The sequence below is a fragment of the Herpailurus yagouaroundi genome, unplaced genomic scaffold (genome assembly GCF_014898765.1).
Source record: "Herpailurus yagouaroundi ecotype Mexico unplaced genomic scaffold, PumYag 195, whole genome shotgun sequence".
Taxonomy (NCBI): Eukaryota; Metazoa; Chordata; class Mammalia; order Carnivora; family Felidae; genus Herpailurus; species Herpailurus yagouaroundi.
This window is the reverse complement of record NW_024412426.1, coordinates 3,970,660-3,993,294: the sequence shown is the minus strand read 5'-3', so window position 1 is coordinate 3,993,294 and position 22,635 is coordinate 3,970,660. Positions and strand designations below refer to the sequence as shown.

Below are 22,635 nucleotides of genomic sequence, written 5' to 3'. Positions count from 1 at the left end.
CCACATCAGGTTCTGTGCTGACATCTCAGAGCCTGGAGACTGCTTTGAATTGTGTCTTTCTCTCTCTCTGCCCTTCCCCTGCTCATGCACTCTCCCTCTCAAAAATAAACATTAAAGAAAACTTAAAAAAAAAAAAAGGCAAAATAAAGATATTCCCAAATAAACAAAAACTCAGAGGCTACCCAGACTGCCTTACAAGAAACATTAAAGAAATTCCATCAGGCTGAAAGCAAATAACCACAGAAAGTAATTCCAATCCACAAAGAAACCACGAAGAACTCCAGTAAATTATGTAATTATAAAAGGAAGTATAAATGCATATATTTTCTTTTTTCTCTTAGCTGATTCAAAAAAACCCCAATGTATAAAGTAATATAAATACACATATATATAATATATATATTATAAATATATAATTAGGTTATTACCATATATAGAAATTACCATATATAGAAAGCAAACATGTACTGGGCTAATGAATAAATGATAATAAAGCATTAAGTACAATAAAACACTATTGGTTGGGGCGCCTGGGTGGCGCAGTCGGTTAAGCGTCCGACTTCAGCCAGGTCACGATCTCGCGGTCCGGGAGTTCGAGCCCCACGTCAGGCTCTGGGCTGATGGCTCAGAGCCTGGAGCCTGTTTCCGATTCTGTGTCTCCCTCTCTCTCTGCTCCTCCCCCGTTCATGCTCTGTCTCTCTCTGTCCCAAAAATAATAAACGTTGAAAAAAAAATTAAAAAAAAAAAACACTATTGGGTTTGTAACAATAAATGTAACTGAATAACAACACCATAAAAAGGAGGAAAAGGAAATACACGAATACAGAGGTAATGCTTCCATATCTCACTGGAAATAAGCTAATATAAATCTGAAGTTGATTCCAATAAACATATACATGATAAGCCCAAGGGCATCCACTAAAAATAAACTCAAAAAGATGTGATAAAAAATCATTAAACAAACAAATGCTGCTGTGAAAAATATTCACCTAATACTAAAGAAAACAGTAAAGGAAGAATGTAGAACAAAAAAGGCACGAGACACAGAAAACAAAAAGTAAAATGGCAGACATAAATCCAACTATATCAACAAATAACATTAAATACAAATGGATTAAACAATCCAGTCAAAAGGCAGTGATTTCAAACTGAATTAAAAAAGACCTAATTATATGCTCTTCTCCCCATAACAAGTTACAGATTCAAAGACACAAATAGACTGAAAAGGATGGAAAGTGATATATCATGCAAACACAAGAAAGCTAGAGTGGTATACTGATATCAGATAAACAGATTTTAAAACAAACAAAAAAAATTCTATTAGAGATAGAGATCCATTTTATGATGAAAGGGTCAATTCATGACTAAGATGCAACAATTACAAAATATGTGCACTTACTAACAGTTCCAAAATATATAAAGCAAAACTAAAAGAAGTGAAGAAAGAAATGGACAATTCAACAAGAGAGACTTCAAGATCTCATTAAAAAAAAAAAAATTTTTTTGGGGGGCGCCTGGGTGGCGCAGTCGGTTAAGCGTCCAACTTCAGCCAGGTCACGATCTTGCGGTCCGTGAGTTCGAGCCCCGCGTCGGGCTCTGGGCTGATGGCTCAGAGCCTGGAGCCTGTTTCCGATTCTGTGTCTCCCTCTCTCTCTGCCCCTCCCCCGTTCATGCTCTGTCTCTCTCTGTCCCAAAAATAAACAAACGTTGGAAAAAAAAAAATTTTTAAAAAAATTTTTTTTAATGTTCATTTATTTAGAGAGTGCGCACGAGTGGGAAAAGGGCAGAGAGAGAGGGGACAGAGAGTCCCAAGCAGGCTCCACACTGTCAGCACAGAGTCCTACACAGGGCTCGAATTCATGAAACCATGATATCATGACCTAAACCGAAATCAAGAGTCAGATGCCTAACGCAATGTGCCACTCAGGCGCCCCATAATATCTCATTTTTAATAAGGGGTAGAACAACTAGACACAAGATCAAGGAAATACAAGGCTTACACTATAAATTAACCAGATCTAACAGACTTCTATAGAACACTAAGGAATTTATATTTACTATAGAATTCTCCAGCCAACAACAGCAGAATACATACTCTCAAGTGCACATGGAACAGTCTCCAGGACAGGCCATATGCCAAGTTATAAAACTACCTCAAAAAAAGTAACAACAGAAATACCACAAAGTATGTCCTTGACCATGGTAGAATGAAATTATAAATCAGTAACAGAAAACAAATTGGGAAAATCACAAATATGCAGAAATTAAACCATACACACTCCTAAATAACTAATGTATCAAAGAAGATACCAAAGGAAAAATCAGAAAATATTTTGAGACAAATGAAAATGAAGACATAACATACTAACACATCTGGGATGTAGCTAAAAAGTATTTAGAAGGGAATTTATACCTGTAAATACCTATAGAAAAACAAATAAAAATCTCAGATCAGTAACCTAATTCTTTCAATTTCAAGTGTGCCAGAATAGCCAAAACAATCTTGAAAAAGAACAAAAGTAGGAAGACTCAGACTTTTCTATTTCAAAATGTACTACACAAACCAAAAGTAATCAAGACAGTGTGGTACTGATAAAACAATAGAATACAGATCAGTGGAACAGAACTGAAATCCCAAAAATAAAACCATGTGCCAATTGATTTTGAACAAGTTAAACAAGTTTTCAACAAGTTTCCTTATCTAATGGGGAAAATGTATTTTCAACAAATGGTGCTAGGACGTCTGAATAGCTACATGCAAAAGAATAAATCTGAACTGTTATATCACATTCCATACAAAACTTGAACTCAAAATACATCAAAGACCTAAAAATGTAAAGGCTAACATATAACATTCTTAGAAGAAAACATAAAGGTAAACCTAATGACATCAGATTTGGGAAAGATTTTTAGGACACCAAAAGCATGAGGAACAAGAAAAAAAGATAATTTAGGATTTTATCAAAATTAAAACCATCTGCACTTCAAAGGATACCATTAAGAAAGTGCAAAGACAGGGGCACCTGGGTGGCGCAGTCGGTTAAGCGTCCGACTTCAGCCAGGTCACGATCTTGCGGTCCGTGAGTTCGAGCCCCACGTCAGGCTCTGGGCTGATGGCTCGGAGCCTGGAGCCTGTTTCCGATTCTGTGTCTCCCTCTCTCTCTGGCCCTCCCCTGTTCATGCTCTGTCTCTCTCTGTCCCAAAAATAAATAAAAAACGTTGAAAAAAAGTTTTAAAAAAGAAAGTGAAAAGACAAAGGAACATTACGACTTGATAAAAAGACAACTCAATTAAAAAATGGGCAAAGGGTCTGAAGAGTCATTTCTACAAGGAGGATACACCAAATGGCCAAAAAGCACATTAAAAGATGCTTGACATCTTTAGTCATTAGAGAAATGCAAATCATAACCACAAAAATTTCACACTTCATACCTGTTAGGATGGCTGTATTAAAAACGTCAGAGTAATAAGTGTTGGTGAGGGTATGCAGAGATCATAAACTGGTGGGTAGGAATGTAAAACAGCATGACCATGGTGGAAATCAAGTGTGGCAGTCCTCAAGCAATTAAACACAAAATTACATGTGACTCAAAATTCTACTTCTAGGTATACACCCAAGAGAAATTAAAACATATGCTCACACAAAAACTTGTACACAAATGTTTACAGCAACATTATTCATAATAACCAAAAGGTGGAAATCCAAATGTCCATCAACTGATGAATGGACAAATAAAATATGGTACTAAAGCCATACAATGGATTATTACTCAGCCATAAGAGGAATGAAATACTGATACATGCTACCACATGATTGAAAATATTATGTTAGGTGAAAAGAAGCCAGTGATATAAAAGACTTACAAAAGACTATATATGATCCCATTCATATAAAATGTCCAGAACAGGAACAGAAAGTAGAGAGAAGACAGAAAGAGTATAGAGACAGAAAGTAGATCAGTGGCTGCTTAGAGTAGGGGATGAGTGAGGCGAGGAATAATAGTTAAATGCTATGGCATTTCTTTCTGACATTATGAAAGTGTTCTAAAATTGACTGTAGTGATGGTTGTAAATATCTGTACATATACTAAAAGCCATGGGTGAATTGCACGGTATATGAATTATATCTCAATAAAGCTGTTAAAATTTTTAGTTCAGTCCTGGTCTCTAAAATATTTTCATGCTAAATATGCAAAACATTACTGAAAGACAGTGAAAGTTTAAAGATCAGCTGTGGTTTAAAGATCAAATGCCACTAACCAATAATCATAAAAATTTCATTCTACCCCAAATGTATATACAACACATGCCTAGAATACCGTTGTTTGGTCTTTATGCCATCTATACTTATTTATACAGAACATGTAAATGAAAACACAAAAACCACATCATAAAATAAGAATTAATAATATTTTATCAACAGAACTACATAGGTTGGTTTTAAGAACAGTTCACTGAATAAAAAAAATAAATTCCATAGGGTAAGATAATTTGTGGAGCTTTCCTGTGTAATGTAGATTTGATCACTGTCTCAAATTCATGTTACCAGAAAATATAGTTTATATTTATTTCTCTTAAGACCTCAAATATCAAGTAGAATGGTGAAATTTCAATATTCATTATCATAAAACCTTCCTTTTCTTGCCCATTTTCATAAAAATGTAATAAACTAAATTTCTTAGGGACAACCAAATTATTTCAAGTTGTTGATTGTTAATCTATTTTACCTTTAAGAACAAATAGTTTTAAGTATCAAGTATCATAATCTGTAACAGAAGTTTTATAGGTATAATTTTCCTTAAAGGAAAAATGGATCATATTTCCAATTAGTGCTGCTCACATTTTAGAAATCTAAAGTAGGATCTCATATAGGATTCATGCTACAAATTATAGAACAAGCACTGTATCATAGCAACCCAGCAATACCACTACAGTGACACGCTGAGGATGCAATCCAAGATTCTAATTTAAGAAACTGGCACAGAATATAGGACATGTAGCTTTTTTTGGCAATACTCCTAGAACATTAATAACTGAGACTCTAAATTCAGCTTTTATTTGAAACTTTAGAGGATCAAACTATTATAAAGGAACAATAGAAACATTTATTAACAAATGATTCACAGCATTGCAAATAGGACTTAGTTTAGGACCTAGGATTTCACTAAAATTGAAAATGGCCGGAAAAAAAAGGAGACATCACCTTTTAGGAAATTTGAATACATGAACCCTACCAATTTGAAAATGAATCCTAATATACAAATATTACTTTAATAAAACCACTGGACTACTAAAACTTTAAAGAACATAAATATTTCTATGATTTACTCGTTACTATTCAAAGGTGAATATATCCACAATCATTGCATTATAGAAGGATAAAAATACACTGATTTTTATCTCAAAAAAATTAACTTTGTTATCTTTTGTCTTCAAAAACAACTTCTGATAAAGTAGAAAAGAACAAGAAATGAAGATGAGCCAATATGGGGCATTTCTTAGAATACAGAAATCTGGAATTTTAGCAAGCTGAATACTGAAAAGCAGACTCCTGAGAGAGTATGTGAATATACCTCATTTCATTGCGCTTACCAGAAATTGCAGTTTTTACAAACTGAAGGTCTGTGGCAACCCTGCATTGAGCAAGTCTATTGGCACCATTTTTCTAACCGCATTTGCTCATTTTGTATCTCTGTGTCACGTTTTGGTAATTCTTAGAATATTTCAAACTTTTTCATTATTTTATGTTATGGTGAGTTATAATCAGTGATTATGACTCACTGAAAGCTGATGATTAGCATTTTTTTTAGCAATAAAGTATTTTCAAATTAAGGTACATACTTTTTAGCCATAATGCAATTGCACACTTAAAAGAATACAGTACGGTGTTAATACAACTTTTATATGTGCTGGGAAATAAAAAAATTCATTTCACTCACTTTATTGTAATATTTACTTTATTGTGGTGGAACCAAACCTGCAAACCTGCAATATGAATATGCAATATGAATATGAATATGAAACCTGCAATTTGAAATATGCCTATAAATGGAATATCCGTGTCATGGGCTTAATTCAATTTGTTTTTTGGTTGTTGTTTTTTTCTGTGATACATTTTGAAACATTGTTTTTGCTTAATTCAATTTGAATATAAAACCTGTTATTCATTAACTAAAACAGGTTTTTAGAAGCATTTTGTTTTTCATTTGGAATTTTGGGGGGACGAGAAGTATTAAATAGATCTTCATAGATCAATGCCTCTATAGTTATTTTCAGTTTTCATGGCTGTGATGAGGTTCCATCTGGCAGCTACTCCTCCCTGTAACTCCTAAGAAACACCTGCTACCCGTGTTAAGGAAAAGGATTACTGACTTAACGAGGCTGTTCAAATCTCGAAAACAGGCCCTAAGGTCTACAAACACCCCACCACCAGGCCATAGATGGGCTTCAGGGTTGTGGTGGTGGTGGTGAATCCAAGAACCCTAAAATTATACATACAATATCGTATATGATATTTTCTGAGAAGATGATGCATTTCTTTAATCAGGTTTTCAAAGAGATCCATGTATAACCTCCCTAAAATTAAATACCAGTGGTCTTAGAAATTATTTCCTCTCCTTTTTATACAAGGAATTTTTCTAGGTCTAAAGTGATTTGATCTAGTATTTCCAGAAATAAAAAACTTTATTCAGAAACAAATCTAAATTAATTTTAGAGGCGCCTGGATGGCTCAGTAGGTGAAGCATCCAATTTCTGACCTCAGCTCAGGTCTTGATCTCAGGGTGGGTGAGTTCAAGCCCCATACTGAGCTCCATGCTGGGGATTAAGCCTACTGAAAAATAATAATAAAAATGAAAAATTAATTTTACTGTTTTCCTTTCAGAAGTATACTATTTATAATATCCAATTAAAGTAAAAATGGGTTACAGAATAGCATACATTATGTGATACCACTTAATGGGAAAATATGAGAATGATTCTCAAAATTTTAAGAGATGTTTCCTCTGGGGATTTTTATTTTCTACCTTTGTAAGATTCTTTTTTGACTTAAATTTAACAGTCTATCAGTTTTTATAAAAATCATAAAGACACAGAGTAGTTAAGAATATGACATTTCTTATTGCACAGTCCTTAAGTGAGTTTATTTTAGAAAACCATGAAAACTGAAACTCACTCATGACTCACAGCAAGTATTGTATCCTAAAATAGTCATTCCTATTCCACGGGAGAAGCTACTTATCCAGACTTAAAAAAAAGAAAGAAAGAAAAAAAGAAAAAAAAAGCAATTCTCAAAATATCAAAATATGTTATGTGTAAGGTCATCCATGTAGTCCAAATTAAAAACAGGATATCAAAATATATGAAATACCAAAATCAGTGCCTGGTTACCTGGTAGCTAGGTAAAAGCAGGGTTATTTTTAAGTTTCCTACATGAATGACAGAAATTTCCTATGAAAGAAAAACGACTATTAAAACTAAATCCACCTTAAAAGCATTTCATTGATACATTTACTACTTTATTTCCACTCTGGATTCAAATTTAGGCTGTTCATACACTGGGACAAACGTATGTGGACAAAAGAGATGACATCGTCTAATTTGTTTTCCTGGAGCATTTACAGGAGAATAAAATCAGTGAAGTGACAGATGAATTAGCCCAACTGATTTTTATATCCAAGACTTAGCGGTTTTGCTCAATTTATTTCCTCTCTCAAATTGGGAAATAATGATCAGAAAGATTATGTTAATGTGGCTGCAAATACAAGTTTTCAAAACTGTGTCTACATAGCTTAAAGGGAGAGTGAAATATACATAGCATTTCCAAAAGAGAGGCAAAAATAAGTAGACAGGCTGATTGGTTCTTGATATTTCAAAATAACTCCTCAAAGCTGCTAATTATAGATTTTAACCTTAACTTCATATTATAAATCTAGCTCAGACAAAAGTGCTGAGTGATTAAAAGTTCCTTCATCTTATTTCTCAGCACACATTCATAAAACAAATGTTCTCCAATAAAAATTTTTACAGTACTTTAAAAAGGGAGGAATGGTGCTAAAAGGGAGACTCCAAAGAATATCAATGAAGTATTTCTATATCAGAAGAATTTAAGAAATAAAAATCCTCTGCTTTGAAGATTCTTAGAAAAAACTATGTTCACTACTGGTCTACCTGCCCAGGACCTAAAAGAAATCAGTCTTCACAAGGCTCAATTACTATTATTTTTCCTTTGCACTGTTAGAAAATAAGGTGTTAATTTGGCTTTAGTGCAGGCAATACACATTTTCAGTTTAATATTTGAGAGGAAGAATCAATAACCAACTGAAAAGATACTGAGCTATAAATGACTTGCACAAAAATATAGCCTGTTTTGTTTTCTTCATCAACAAAATGCTAAATTTAGTGCTACATGTAAACACTATGGGACTTGGTTATCAATCATTATAAAACTGTCAATCACTGCATGACACAAAATGGTGTTTTTCTTTAAGTCAATTTAATAGTTTTTGCTTCATTATTTCATTCAATAAATAATAAAATCAAGAACTGACTACCTAATTGCTGGGGAAGAAGATACGTATCTCAGGTCTTGGAGCACTTTACTTACAGTCTAAAGGCAGAAAACAGGCAGTAAGTAATTCTAACCTCACTCATGCACTTGTCCCGACATATTTTGTGATCTCCCTCACACATATACCATCTGGCGTACACAGACATTCCACTGAAAAGTGAGTAGATAATCCTTATTTGGCCAGAAGACCAAGTAGCCAACATTTCAAACTATAACCATTTTCTAAAAGGCAAACTTGAAAATCTTGTAATTAATGTTTAGAAGTCATAGAAATTACCAAATGAGCACTCCGTGATTCACACTTCCAAAAGAATATCTCAAAATGTCAAATTTCAAAATACAGCTCTAGGTTTTCCATCTAGATTATCCCATCTATCTAAGATACATCTTAAATACCTCTTTCTCTCCATTTCAGCTGCTACCACCCCTAGCCCAAGCCACGCCATGTCTCCCCTTGCCCAGTAAAATAACCTCCTAACTAGTCCTCCTTATAAAAATCTTGTTCTGATACAATATCCATTCTGCACCCAAAAGCTAGTGATATATTTTTTCTAACTGTCAGGCTTCCTGAAAGAGAAGTCCTACTTACTGACTTGACTTTAACAATTTCCATTAATTCCTCACTTTACAGAAATTTCAAGTCTTATCAACCTCTGAAACGCCTCTCAAGTCACCAATGTTACTCAGATTACTAAACCCATGGAAACTTTTCAGCTCTTGACTTGTCAATAGCTCTTTTCAATGTTACTAGTTCCCCACCCCCATTTTTAAAGATTCTCATCACTTGAATGACTTGTTTCTACCCTTACCTGTCTTCCTTTGCCTCCACTTAAGCTATGTCTCTTGCCTTGAGATTACCCCCTTTCCTCTGATCATCATCTAAATAATAGTATTCCTTGACCTCTTCTCCTTCTACACATTTTCAGTGGTTGCTTCTACTTAAATCATTTCAAATGCCACCTTTAACCTAGACTCCCAGGGCGCCTAGGTGGCTTAGCCTTAGACTCTTGGCTTTGCCTCAGGTCCATGATCTCACGGTTTCTTGAGTTTTGAGTCCTGCGCTGGGCTCTGCACTGACTGTGCAGCGCCTGCTTGGGATTCTCTCTCTCCCTCTCTCTCTGCCTCTCCCCCACTCATGCTGTCTCTCTCTCAAAATAAATAAATAAACTTAAAAAAAAATCTTAATCTAAAGACTCCCAAATTGTTATCTCTAGCATAGGTCTATTTAGCTCTGGAACCAAATATCTAACTTCCTAATAGCTTCAATTTGATTTCCCACAGGCATTTCAACCTGTCCAACAAAAAAACCACTGCCCTCTCCCAAATCTGATCTTCCTCTTTCTCCCTTTCAGTAAATTGCTATCGTGCCTCTAGCTGCCCAAATTAGAAATGTATCATCATTGGTTCTTCCCTCTCACCAAATCGAGCCTTAGACGTGGCCACCTTCATCTATTGTCTGCATTACTGTGCCAGCATCCTCACTAGTGTTCCTTACACCCATCTCTCTTACACCCATTACTCTTCATGCTTCTTTCAGAGGAGTAAATGCAATACATGGCATTTAGACTATGATCTAGACCCTAACTGTTGCTCCAGTGTCTTCTCTAATCAGTTCCCTATTACAACACTCTTCATCACAGCCACATAGACTGCTGGCAGTTCCCCAAATAGGCTATGCTCATTCACCCCTGAGGCTGCACATATTGGCCTTTAGGTGGACCTCTTGGACCCCATCTCTCTTGGCTGAACAAGAAGATCATTTAGGTCTCAGTGTACCGGTCACTTTCTCTAGGAAACTTTCCCTGATCTCTCTCCTTACATACCAAAACTGGACTGGGTCCCCCTTATACCACTACCCTAGCCACTTACTGCTTACTCTTACTTCAAAACTTATGATAGTAGTTGAAGCTGCCTGCTTACATGTCTATATTCCCAACCAAACTACAATTTCCTAAAGACATTTAATTAAAAAAAAAAAAAGTAAAGTATGTATCTAGTTTTAACAGCAGGTAAACGAGATCTTTTTCCTCTGGCCAATTAAAAGAATGGTACTGTAAGTTTTTTTCTTTTCAAGCAGATACATATTCCTACAGAAATCATATCTTATTTTACTTATGGCTTCAGCAGGTGTTATTATAAAAGTCTGGTTGAAACACTCGGTTTTGCTAATCAAAATTCAGAGTTTACAACAAAAACTGTTCCGTCTTTTTCACTTTATTGATTTAAAGGCATGGGATTAACAATATGTTCAAATAATCTTTAACTTCTGATAATAGCTATAATTCTAGATTTCTTTTACCAATTGAGTGTGAAACAGGCAAAACTAATTAAAAGAGAAAATGTTGAGAAAATTTTGAAAAGAGAAAATTTTGAAGCCATATTTAAGATTTGATACTCCTGAATTACAAAGTAAGTCCAGTCATTAAAAAATTCCTGTTTCAGACATTTATCCTCTTTTTAGGTATGTCCATACAGTGTATTCATTAACTAAACAAAATCGAGAAAGCCTCTCAGAGCTTAAAGACCCCATGTTTCCTCCCTACATTAAAGAAAGCTTCTCTAGGGGCGCCTGGGTGGCGCAGTCGGTTAAGCGTCCGACTTCAGCCAGGTCACGATCTCGCGGTCCGTGAGTTCGAGCCCCGCGTCAGGCTCTGGGCTGATGGCTCAGAGCCTGAAGCCTGTTTCTGATTCTGTGTCTCCCTCTCTCTCTGCCCCTCCCCCGTTCATGCTCTGTCTCTCTCTGTCCCAAAAATAAATAAACGTTGAAAAAAAAAAAAATTAAAAAAAAAAAAAAAAAAGAAAGCTTCTCTAAGGAAATGACAAGATAGCTATTTATTTTGAAAAAAAGCAAAATTGATTCCCAGTGGAGGCTAAACTACAATGACTTCTGAGGTCCCATTCAGAACCAGAAGGCTCAACTAGATATAACATCATGGTCAGGTTATAGTAGATGCAATTAGCATCACCATTCCAGTAGGAGGAGTGTGTTCCCAAGAAATCCCTTGCCGTCGGTGTCCAAGTTACAAACAGGTTCTCTGAATTTCATCATGTGAGCCTATCATATTCAGCAAATTACTCCTCCACAAAATCATAATATACTTCTTTAGGATTTCTGATCAAAACTGCAAGATTTCTAAAATTCACCAGCACTCACTCAAAAAGCCCACATAAACAAATTCCTTCAGGGAAGAGTTCAAAAGATATACTTAAAAAGTAGGTTTGAACCTGCTTATTAGTCAATATCCTGCCCAGACAAGTAGAGTTTATTTTGCATAAACCTATTCTGTCATGTAAAACTCTTTCAGCAAAGCATTTACATTCCTCATTACACAATAATGCATTAAAAGTAATTATATATTTAAAATCTGTTCCTTTCATCTCCTTCAAGGACATCCTTAGAAAGACTGCAACTCAAATTTAGAAATTACTGCAAACTAATTATTTGAATTTATACAATGTTTGCATACACATGTTCACATCTGAGAGTCAACCCAGTACTACTGTTCCACATAAACCTTCCATAACATCTTTCCTAGCAAGAAATCTATCAATAATGTTTCATGCCCCTTATACCAGTCATTTGCAAAGCACAAAATACAAAAACAAACAATCTTTTGTTTTAAACTTACATTTACTATCATGGTATCAAAAGCCCAGAATTTTTTGCTTAAAAACTTGGAACCAGATTTAGACACAAACATATTAAAATAAAAAGCAAAACAGAAGAGAACCAATCTACTGATAGCATCAAACATCAGTGAACAAACAACACTGAAAGAAGCAGTCAATAACTGGGTCGGGGGAGGAGCGTTAAGGGAGGAGAGTCAACAGACAACCAACAGGTAATTTCTTTGACAAAACATTCATTATAACTACATAACTACAATTACTATACACACAATACTGTATTTGGTACCACAACAGGATATGAAAACACAGACGACTTCTGCTTTCAAAAGCATTTTACCATTCTGGAGACAGAATATCATTCCATAACAACTGAACACTGACTCAAAACAACAAATACAAGTCTTACTCAAATTGAATAGCAGAAAGGTCAAAGACAAAATAGGGATATGAAATAAAGTGGTACCAGGTCCTTGCTGCTCTACCTTCAATAAAAAGCTGTAGTTTAGATCAAGAGGACAAGAAGTAAAAATACTGTGCAAAAAAAAATTTCTTGTTGAATACATACAAGACATAACCCAAAATAGTTCAAGTTAAAAAACAGCTCACTAGGGGCGCCTGGGTGGCGCAGTCGGTTAAGCGTCCGGCTTCAGCCAGGTCACGATCTCACGGTTTGTGAGTTCGAGCCCCGCATCAGGCTCTGGGCTGATGGCTCAGAGCCTGGAGCCTGTTTCCGATTCTATGTCTCCCTCTCTCTGCCCCTCCCCTGTTCATGCTCTGTCTCTCTCTGTCCCCAAAATAAATAAATAAACGTTGAAAAAAAAATTAAAAAAAATAAATAAATAAATAAAAAACAGCTCACTTGTTTACTACCTACTATTCAACATATACACTAGAATCTTAGTTTTAAATCTTAAAGAAGCAGAACAATGCTTTTAGTGTATGGCAAATATCAGTTTTACATGCCAGAGCAGTTGGAATCATCATGTTACCCTGAACGATGGGATTAAAACTAGGGAAACCTCTAAGATATTTCTCACTTTCATTTGATTCAGCCACAGCTCCAAAATCACAGAGAAAAGAAAAACAGACCACCTAATATAGAATGTAATAGTTAATTTTTAATTATGGTAACCACAGAAAAATCCTATAGAATCATCTTATACCTAAAACTCCAGAATCTAACATCTCTTCAGGAAAGCAGCTGATCAGCCACAGGGGGCAGCAAAGTTAAGAGAGTGAAAAGTAAATAGCAGGAGGTGAAGTGAGGGCAGGAAATGTAAATAGGCTGGGTAATGAGCCATGAGTATCAGAGAGAAAAGGACAAAGTCTCAATTAATGAATTAAATCAATAGACAGATAAAGCTAAATTAGTGATCTCAACCCTGGCTGCACATTAGAATCACCCTGGGAGCTTTTAAAAATACAAATGCCTGGGTCCTACCTTAGGCCAATTAATTTAGAATCTCTTAGAGGGTGGGCCTAGGCATTGATATTTTTTTAAAGCTCTGTAAGTTTACAGCCAGGGTTGAGATCCAGAGTGCTAAATATAAAAATAAAAACAAGCTAGTCTCATTACCAGCTTTTTGTAATTTAAAAAGTTAAATTTCAAAAATAAAGCACAAAAATCTATTTCCCAAATGTATCATTGTTTATAATTTGTCTCTGTCATCCAAAGAGGGACTAATTCATCTCCGTGATTTTATCAAGGGAAAATGTTATTCTTACAAATAAAAATGATTAAACTGAAGTTCCAAGAGGTTAAACAACTAGCCCAAAGCAACTGTGAGTCATCAATGATGCAGAAAGACAACTAGTCTACTATTTACAGGATAGTGCGCTATCCCAATGATCACACTATTTTAACTAAATACATTTTACTGGATTATCACTTTATTCAATTAGACACTTCATAAAATAACCCAAAATTCAATTAAGAATCAGAGTAGGTAATAAATTTGGGGGGAAAAGGAATTTGACCCTAAATAGGAATTCTGAAGATGTTAAATTAGACTTAATTGGAGAATTAAGTCTATATAATTTCACATGAAAGACAGCAATGGATACCAGATTATCAATTTCTCTAAGTATATCCTTAAAAACTTTTTTAATTAAAAAATAAGTCTTCCAGAAGATACAGCATTATTTTCAGAAAACAGTCCTAAAATGACAAAATGTCATATGCCTTTGCAAACAAACACTTCTCTTGATACATTCAGATGAATTTCAACTCTCCTTTAGGGCCAACCCAACTATAAAAAGGGGTTTTGGGTTTAGAGAAAATTATATTAACTTTGAGAAGACCTTTAAACATTAAAAAGAGTTAATAATGTCTCCCCCACAAGAAAGTTAAGGTAGTTATAAAACTTCAGATCATGTCAGTGTTCTTGTTCCAGTTACCCTAAAAGACCACATACCTCAAGGGGAAAAAATATCTTTCCCTAAAGGTAAGCAAGGCACTTCAAATCAGCATCACTGTTACTGGCCTGGATACCTCCAGTGGGACCCAGTTTCTAAGAATATACCAACAAAGAATCTGAGTGATAACTTAGGAAGTTCTTCACTTAAATCTCAAAGCCAGTTTCATTCTGTTCTTTGCTATTTACTGCTTCCTGTAGGAGAAATGCACATCTATACAATTCTACTGGTTAATTAATTCAATGTCTTTGCCTGGTAAAAATCTTGTAGCTACGCTTTTAATATTTTAAACAGTTTAATTCTACCCTATTTCCACTTCTACACCAATGCTGAAAAATGATATAGCTTCATCTTACTTCACATAAATCATATCTGCAAACTGATTATAAATAAAATCAAACTTTAAGTCCCCAGAAAAGTTTACTATTTATGTGAATCTTTCATTTAAAAAATATTTTTAGGGGCGCCTGGGTGGCTCAGTTGGGTAAGCGGTTGACTTAGGCTCAGAGGTCATGATCTTGCAGTTTGTGAGTTTGAGCCTCGCATTGGGCTCTGTGCTGACAGCTCAGAGCCTGGAGCCTGCTTCAGATTTGTGTCTCCCTCTCTCTCTGCCCTTCCCCTGCTCACGCTCTGTCTCTCAAAAATTAATAAATGCTAAAAAAATTTTTTTTAACAAAGTAAAAAAATAAAACATATTTTTAATCTGGATTTTCAAATATCGAAGACAATGGGAGTTAACATTCTTTGCCTATTTTTGGACATTTTAATTACATTATTTCACTTATTCCCTACAATCCTGGGGAGAGAGAAGGTATTATCCCCATTTTACAGATAAGGAAAATAACTCAGAAAGATTAAAAATTTACCTTTGACCCTGGACTGCCCCAATGACCCACCTCTATCATACTAGTCCAAATTTTTATGAAACAGGTTTACAGCATTAAATACTGAAATCCTTTGACCTGAGTACCGGTATCAGTTGTTACACCAGATAAATAATCACAGGCCTGAAATTAGCTGCATAAGCCTCAACTTTTCTTGTCAATAAAATGTGAATAATACTGGTTTTGCACAGAGCTGCTGAGATGACCTGATGAAATATGTTTGTAAAAAAAATACACTGAGCTATGGCTTGTCACGCAACAGCATTTCCTTAGTAAGCGTGAAAAAGCAAGGGATGTCAGGGATTAGGAGTTATACATCTTTGGACTGTTTCACTAATTATACACAATACTGTTTTTATAATTACAGAAATAAAGCAAAGTATGAAACAATTTGTAAATGCTAAGGGTTATATAAATGTCAGGCAACTACTACTTTACCAGTAAACAAATTCTTCCAGAGACAAAACAGGTTAAAATAAGCTGAAAAACTTCCTATTGTGAGTAACATATTCTTTCAAGGTTAGAAGTTTCCTAACTTGGTTACTAAAGGAAAAGTCTAAGGTAGAAAAATTAAGTCCTATACGAACTTAAATTTAAAAACAAAAAAATTGATTCATGAAATGCTACTTTTATTTCTAGTACCTAGTTCTCAGGGGGAACTTACACAATTAACATAAGAAAATTCAAAAGTGTTTTGAAAAAAAAATGTTTTTAAGCTATACAATAAGGCAGTTTAAATTTCAAAACCCACGTAACAGTTTCTCTTTAAAAAAAAAAAATTTTTTTTTTTTTACATTTATTTATTTTTGAGAGACAGAGTGAGACAGAGTGTGAGCAGGGGAGGGGCAGAGAGAGAGGGAGACACAGAATCAGAAGCAGGCTCCAGGCTCCGAGCTGTCAGCATAGAGCCAGATGCAGGGCTTGAACCCACGAGCCGTGATATCATGACCGGAGCTGAAGTCGGACGCTTAACCGACTGAGCCACAGTTTCTCTTTTTTTTTTTTTTTTTTTTTCAACGTTTATTTATTTTTGTGACAGAGAGAGACAGAGCATGAACGGGGGAGGGGCAGAGAGAGAGGGAGACACAGAATCTGAAACAGGCTCCAGGCTCTGAGCCATCAGCCCAGAGCCCGACGCGGGGCTCGAACTCACGGACCGCGAGATCGTGACCTGGCTGAAGTCGGACGCTCAACCGACTGCGCCACCCAGGCGCCCCAGCACAGTTTCTCTTTTTTAAAAAATCCTTTTAACAAGGCTTTTTTATTAAACATGTTCTATAACAAAACAGAGTTTTCTCTTAACATTTTCCCCCTTAAAATCCTGCAACCTACTTACTAAATGATTTTGCACAAATAAACTTCTTATGGATGAAAAAGCTGGGTTATTTTGCTAATCCTTACCCATAGTATGCTTTGAGGAAAATAGCTGGCACCTTTCCAGTTTAGATCCATGTGGACAAAGTGTAACATAAGCAGGTTAGTATAAACACTTGAAAGATCTCGGTTGTCCACAAATATCTGAATCTCTCCACAGGAAGATTATATTTCAGAACAGAAAGAAAAATTCTCTTTCATACACATACTAAAGGGCTTTCCATTGGTTTTTGTTAAGACCACAAATGGAAAAAACTACTACAGAAAAAGCACACAACTCTGTAGTATCAAGTACACTGCCAAAGTACCATGTGAAACAACTGAATTTTTTAAAAAAGCACTTTTCACGCATTCTGGCATCTGGAGTAAAAGTAGCTATTATTAGTGGGTAATCCAAGAAAGGGTCTTTTTTCACAATTAAATGTGCATAAATTTATCTTGAATACCTAACTTTCCTTTTAAAGAACACTATATTTTCATGTTAAATATACAGTTGTTATCTAAAGTTCTAATTTTATTTTTTCTCTGCTAGTGACAAAATACTATAAATAAAACATTCAATGGCACCTTCAACTTGTTGAACTATGTACATATAACTTAGAGGATTACTGACTCTGCATATTTTTGCCAAGCTTTTAAAAACTGTATTAAAAGTGTATTAAAACTGCACTTCCGGGGCGCCTGGGTGGCGCAGTCGGTTAAGCATCCGACTTCAGCCAGGTCACGATCTCGCGGTCCGTGGGTTCGAGCCCCGCGACGGGCTCTGGGCTGATGGCTCAGAGCCTGGAGCCTGTTTCCGATTCTGTGTCTCCCTCTCTCTCTGCCCCTCCCCCGTTCATGCTCTGTCTCTCTCTGTCCCAAAAAAATAAATAAACGTTGAAAAAAAAATTATTAAAAAAAAACAAAACTGCACTTCCTAGCTTGATCTACTATGTTAAATATGCAATTATTTTTATTACATAGAAGTATTATATTAATAAAGATAACACTAAGAATCCACAATACCTTACTAAAAACCAAATTTATTAAGTATGAATAATGCTAGCAGTAAACCTTCAACCTATAAAAAATAACTTGACAATTTAATGGAAAAAAATCAACGATAAAAAATGTTTTAACTTTCACAGCATTTGATTTTTATATCACTGCTTTAATTTTTACACTTTAAAATCCATGAACAGCAATACAATGTCCTAAGAGGTAAGATGATATTCTTTTATAGCTATGACATCACTCAAGAATTAAAATCTTGGTAATGCCTACCATTGTGGTTTACCATTGACTATGATGTGTAAATTTTAACAATTTTTTTCATGCTAAAGAACAAATGATAAATGCAGCAACACAAGCTACACATATCATAAATGAAACCTTCTTTCAAAAGCCAGTTTGATTCTGGTTGTGGAATGTTCTTGATTTAGAAGAACCTTAGAGACGGGGCAGTATAGGGTCTGAATGGAGTTCCAGATCTACTGTAGGTCAACTGTGATTTGATCTGGGGTTTTCTTTAGACTCTCAGCCAAACTAAGGCTGGATTCATAGGTCCGAAGACAAAGCAGAACCAGATTATCCTTGAAGGAGATGAAATGGATTGAAAAATCTGAACATTTATCTATTTTAGTATGAATCTTTATCTTCCAGATCTTGCAAAGCAGATTATCTAGATTTGTATCAGGTTTCTTTTTATAAGAATTGTTTTAAATGTCTAGGAGCATTATCATCTTATTCCCAGACAATTTCTAGCTCGTAAAAAGTGAAGACATTAAAATTATAAAATTAAAAGAGTAACGCACAAACAATAAACTAGACCACCAGGAAACACTTTATTAAATATCCTTTAAATCTAGTAGTAAAAGTGAGCCAAAAGAAGTGCTAAGTTCTCCTGTAAAGCATTAGGCACGGATACGAATTTGAACTACTGTACAAACCTACAAACCTACTGTAGATTCCTCCCTGGAATCCCTGCTTCGCGAACTAAGTTCCCATTCCATTGCAAAGCAACATTTACTCTTTTATACTTCTCCAAATTTACCGCGTGTATCTTCTTAGGCAATAAGGTATTTTAAGTCTTTCTATACTTTGAGTTAACGATACCATCTAAACCTAACGACCCAGTAAATAAGACACTAGTCAGATTTTTAGGCTTGTTCTTATAAATACATCTGAAGACCAGCTAACTCCTGACCGCTGTTTGCATTACGATTGCCTAGAGATCCCGGTCAGCGTGACTCTTAGGAAAGATCAATGGGAAGGGGAGGTGAGGAGAGGGTGGGGGCAGAAACTTGGTAACTGGAAAAGTAAAGAAGTAGTTGAAAGTGTCTGAAAAGCGGAGGAGGGTCTCCGAGAGACTACAGGTCGGAAGGCAGGGCAGGCTGTTGAAGCCACGAGGGGAAGGACAAGCCCGGAGGAAGAGTGAAGAAACTACCTCGAGGGACGCAGGAGAGTTGCAATCGCAAGGGCAGGTGAGCGAGCGCGCAGGTGGGGAGGAGGGTTGGCAGCCTCTAGGGAAGGGAAGAGTTCAGGTGAATCAGGGAGAAGAAGCAAGACTCTGAACACCAAACCTGTTTGAATCGAGCGGGGTTCGGGGGAGGCAACAGTGGAAACACGGCTCACACTACGAGCCCCACCGGCGCAGAAGGGAACCCCAGGAGGAAATGGCTCTAACGGCGCGGGGGCGAGCCCCTGCGCTCCCTCCCGGGGCTGCACCCTCCGAGGTTACCTTTGAGCTGGGGCAAGGGGTGCAGCTCCGCCTGGCTGCCCTGGCTGCGGAACTGCGACGAGCCCTGGGAGCGCTTCTGCCTCTGCGCCTTGCGCACCGATTTCCGGGTGAAGCCGTCCACTTTCTCCGAGGCCGAGATGGCGGCGGCGTTGGCAGCCCCCGCCGGCGGCGACGACGACGACATCGCCGCGGCCCTGGCGCTTGGCAGCTCCGGCTGCTGCAAGCACGGAACGGGCAGCGGCAGGAGGAGGAGGCGGGGGAGAGGCGCGGAGAGCTCGCGCCCCTCCGCCCCGTCCCCCCCGGCCGCGCCGCCCTCCCGCTCCGGGGCGCCGCCGAGCTTCTCCCCGCCGCTGCCGCCTCACGGCCACATCTCAGTGCCGGGGGTTCCTGGTCCCCGCCGCGCGGCCACCTCCCGGGGCTGACGGAGGCAAGGGCGGGGGCGGAGGGGGGTGAAGAAGTTGTTGACTTCGGGCGCGGAGGGCGGGTGGAAGAGAGCCTGAAGTTTGGACAACTGAGGCGAGGGCGCGGGGGTGCGGACGCCGAGCGCGCCTCTCTGCTCTTCAGCCCAGTTCGCCAGCCGGCCGGCTGGCCCCTCAGTGGCCGCTGCCAGCGCAGCCAGCCCTGCCTGGAGCCTCCTCCCGAGGCGCTGCCATCGCGGGTCCCCTCCGAGCCGCCTCCGCTGCGCCCGCTCTTCCCTGTCAGCGCCGGACCCTCATCTCCCGGGGCGGTGACCCGCCGCCCGGCTCTGGGCGCGCACACACTCGCTTCTCAAGGCTCGGAGCTGTCCAAGCCCCCTCCCCCACGCGCCCTTCCGCCGCCCACGGAGAACCCCCAGCGAGCGACCGCTACAACTTGAGAAGGTGGAGGGTGCACGCAGGGGTTGGGGGGGGGAATGTGTGTGCGTGTGCGCGCGCGCTAGGGCGCGCGGCCCGGAGGAGGGGCCTTGCGGGGGGTGGGGAAGGAGGAGATTGACAACTTCCGCAGGGTCCCACCAGCCTCTCGGACGTTCGGGAGGGAGTAGGGGGTGGGAAAACATGCCAGCTCCCTCAGCCAATCGCAGGGCTAAGCGGCAGGAACGGAGTGAGGCGTGGCCTCCCTCCTCTCTCGTTAAGCTGAGAGGTTAGGCAGAGAAATGGGGCGTGGTTGTGTGACGGACTTCTGCTACAACCAATCATAAGTGAAGACGGCAAGCCGTGCGCCGCTTACGTCACAACAGCGCGATGAATTCTTGTGGTGGAGGAGAGGTGCCCTGCCACCAGCGAGGGACTTTGCGCGCCTGCGCGACAAGCCTAGGCTCTACTTGCTCTCCTGACGGCCTATCAGAAGACCAGAAAACTAGAGTGGGTAGTTTAGAGAGCAATGTGGTAGGTCCCTTCCCTTCCCTGTCCTCTCTGCTGGCCAATGAGGAGCTGAAGCGACTGGTGGAGAGTTTGAGATCTGCGGCGGGAAAGAACGCCAGGAGTTACATCACTGAAGTGGGCGGAGCAGAAGTCGGGTGGGGGAAAAGGGCAGGGGATTGACAGGCGAAGGGCCCCGGGCGGGCGAGGAAGTGAGCCGGTCCAGTCTGAGTTAGGCACAGGAACCCTGGGCGGGCCTTGGAGCCTCCACTGGCCCCAAACCGCATAATTGGTAGTTGCGGAATAGATTTGTAGCTCTTGAGTGGTTCAGGCACCGTGGTTCCGAGAACTGTTCTCGCGCCTAGTGTGGGCAGTCTAGCATCTCCAGCTTCAAAGAGTTCTCTATATTCACACCATCCAAGAAGAGGTTTCTCATGCCCAAGTTAGTATCCCACTAATTTTCACCCCTTCTTCAGCCAGAGGCCTTCAGTTTTTCCAACAGAATGAGTACAAATTCGCTCATCAGTGGCTTCTGGATTTGGAGCTTGCCATTTACATTCATTGTGCTCTCTTCCTTGGAGATTAACGACTAAAGTTTAAACTTATTAAAGTTAAGTTTTGTGTGTGTGTGTGCTTTGCGTATCATGATGCCTAATAAAAATAAGTGAATTGATTTGTATGAGAAGTATGTGAAGGGAACTAAATGTTCTCCACCCTATTAGAAGACTCTCACTACCCAAATTATTAGAAAGTACTAAAGGAAATTCAGAAATTGTTTTGCTGTTTAAGAAAAAATGGATAAACGTTTGTAGAGTGAAAAGAGTATAAAAATATTTTAAGCCTAAATTTAAGACTGGAAAATTTTTAAAATTAGATAAGCGAGCACATTGTCTCCCTTTGGCTTGGTTTTGCGGTGGTGGCCCAAATCCATTCCTTGTCCCATGAGCTGCAGACATGTTCCTTTTGACTTGATAATAATACGTGCTGTTTATCTGTTTAAGCAAAAGTACCTGATGGATATGTACAGAAGATTCCAACTTTGATCAGGAAGTTGGATTCTAGATCCAGAGCCAAACTACCTCAAAACATTTCCTTCCTCAGATCAAGAGTGGTGAAACGATATACAATTCTCCCAGTCAGGGAGGTTCAAACGTAAGCAGCAGCTTTGAAAAGCCACTGAAGCTCCAGACCATGTTGAATCTACCTTCACAAATGGCCAGACCAGGCCTTCTCAAAATTTGCACAACCGACCATGTAGTTCAGTGCTCTTGACTTCACTGCCAGATCAGCCTTTAAAAACACTGTTTATAGGGGCACCTGGGTGGCTTAGTCTGTTAAGCATTGACTTTTGATTTTGGCTCAGGTCATGATCTCACAGTGGTGAGATGGAGCCCTGTATGCCTCTCTGCAATGAGTGTGGAAACTGCTTGGGATTCTCTCTCTCCCTTTCTCTCTGCGCCTTCCCCCCCAAAATAAATAAAAATTTTAGAGGCACCTGGGTGTCTCAGTCGGTTAAGTATCCAACCTCAGCACAGGTCACAATCTCATGGTTGGTGAATTCCAACCCCATGTTGGGCTCCGTGCTGACAGCTCAGAGCCTGGAGCTGGTTTCAGATTCTGTGTGTACCTCTCTCTCTGTCCCTCCCCTGCTTGCGGTCTGTCTCTCAAAAATGAATAAACATTAAAATTTTTTGAAATAATAAAAGA

The 22,635-nt window shown here is 38.5% G+C and overlaps 1 protein-coding gene across 1 annotated transcript in view; it reads right to left on the bottom strand.

Moving 5' to 3' along the window:
• The window catches only part of PPP2R5A (protein phosphatase 2 regulatory subunit B'alpha), a 66,407-nt gene extending 46,513 nt beyond the window's left edge, over positions 1-19,894 (bottom strand). The window contains exon 1 of the mRNA XM_040446397.1: positions 19,592-19,894. Coding sequence (XP_040302331.1) covers positions 19,592-19,775 — 184 coding nt within the window. The 5' untranslated portion in view covers positions 19,776-19,894. The remainder of the gene's footprint in view (positions 1-19,591) is intronic.
• Positions 19,895-22,635: the final 2,741 nt, after the last annotated feature.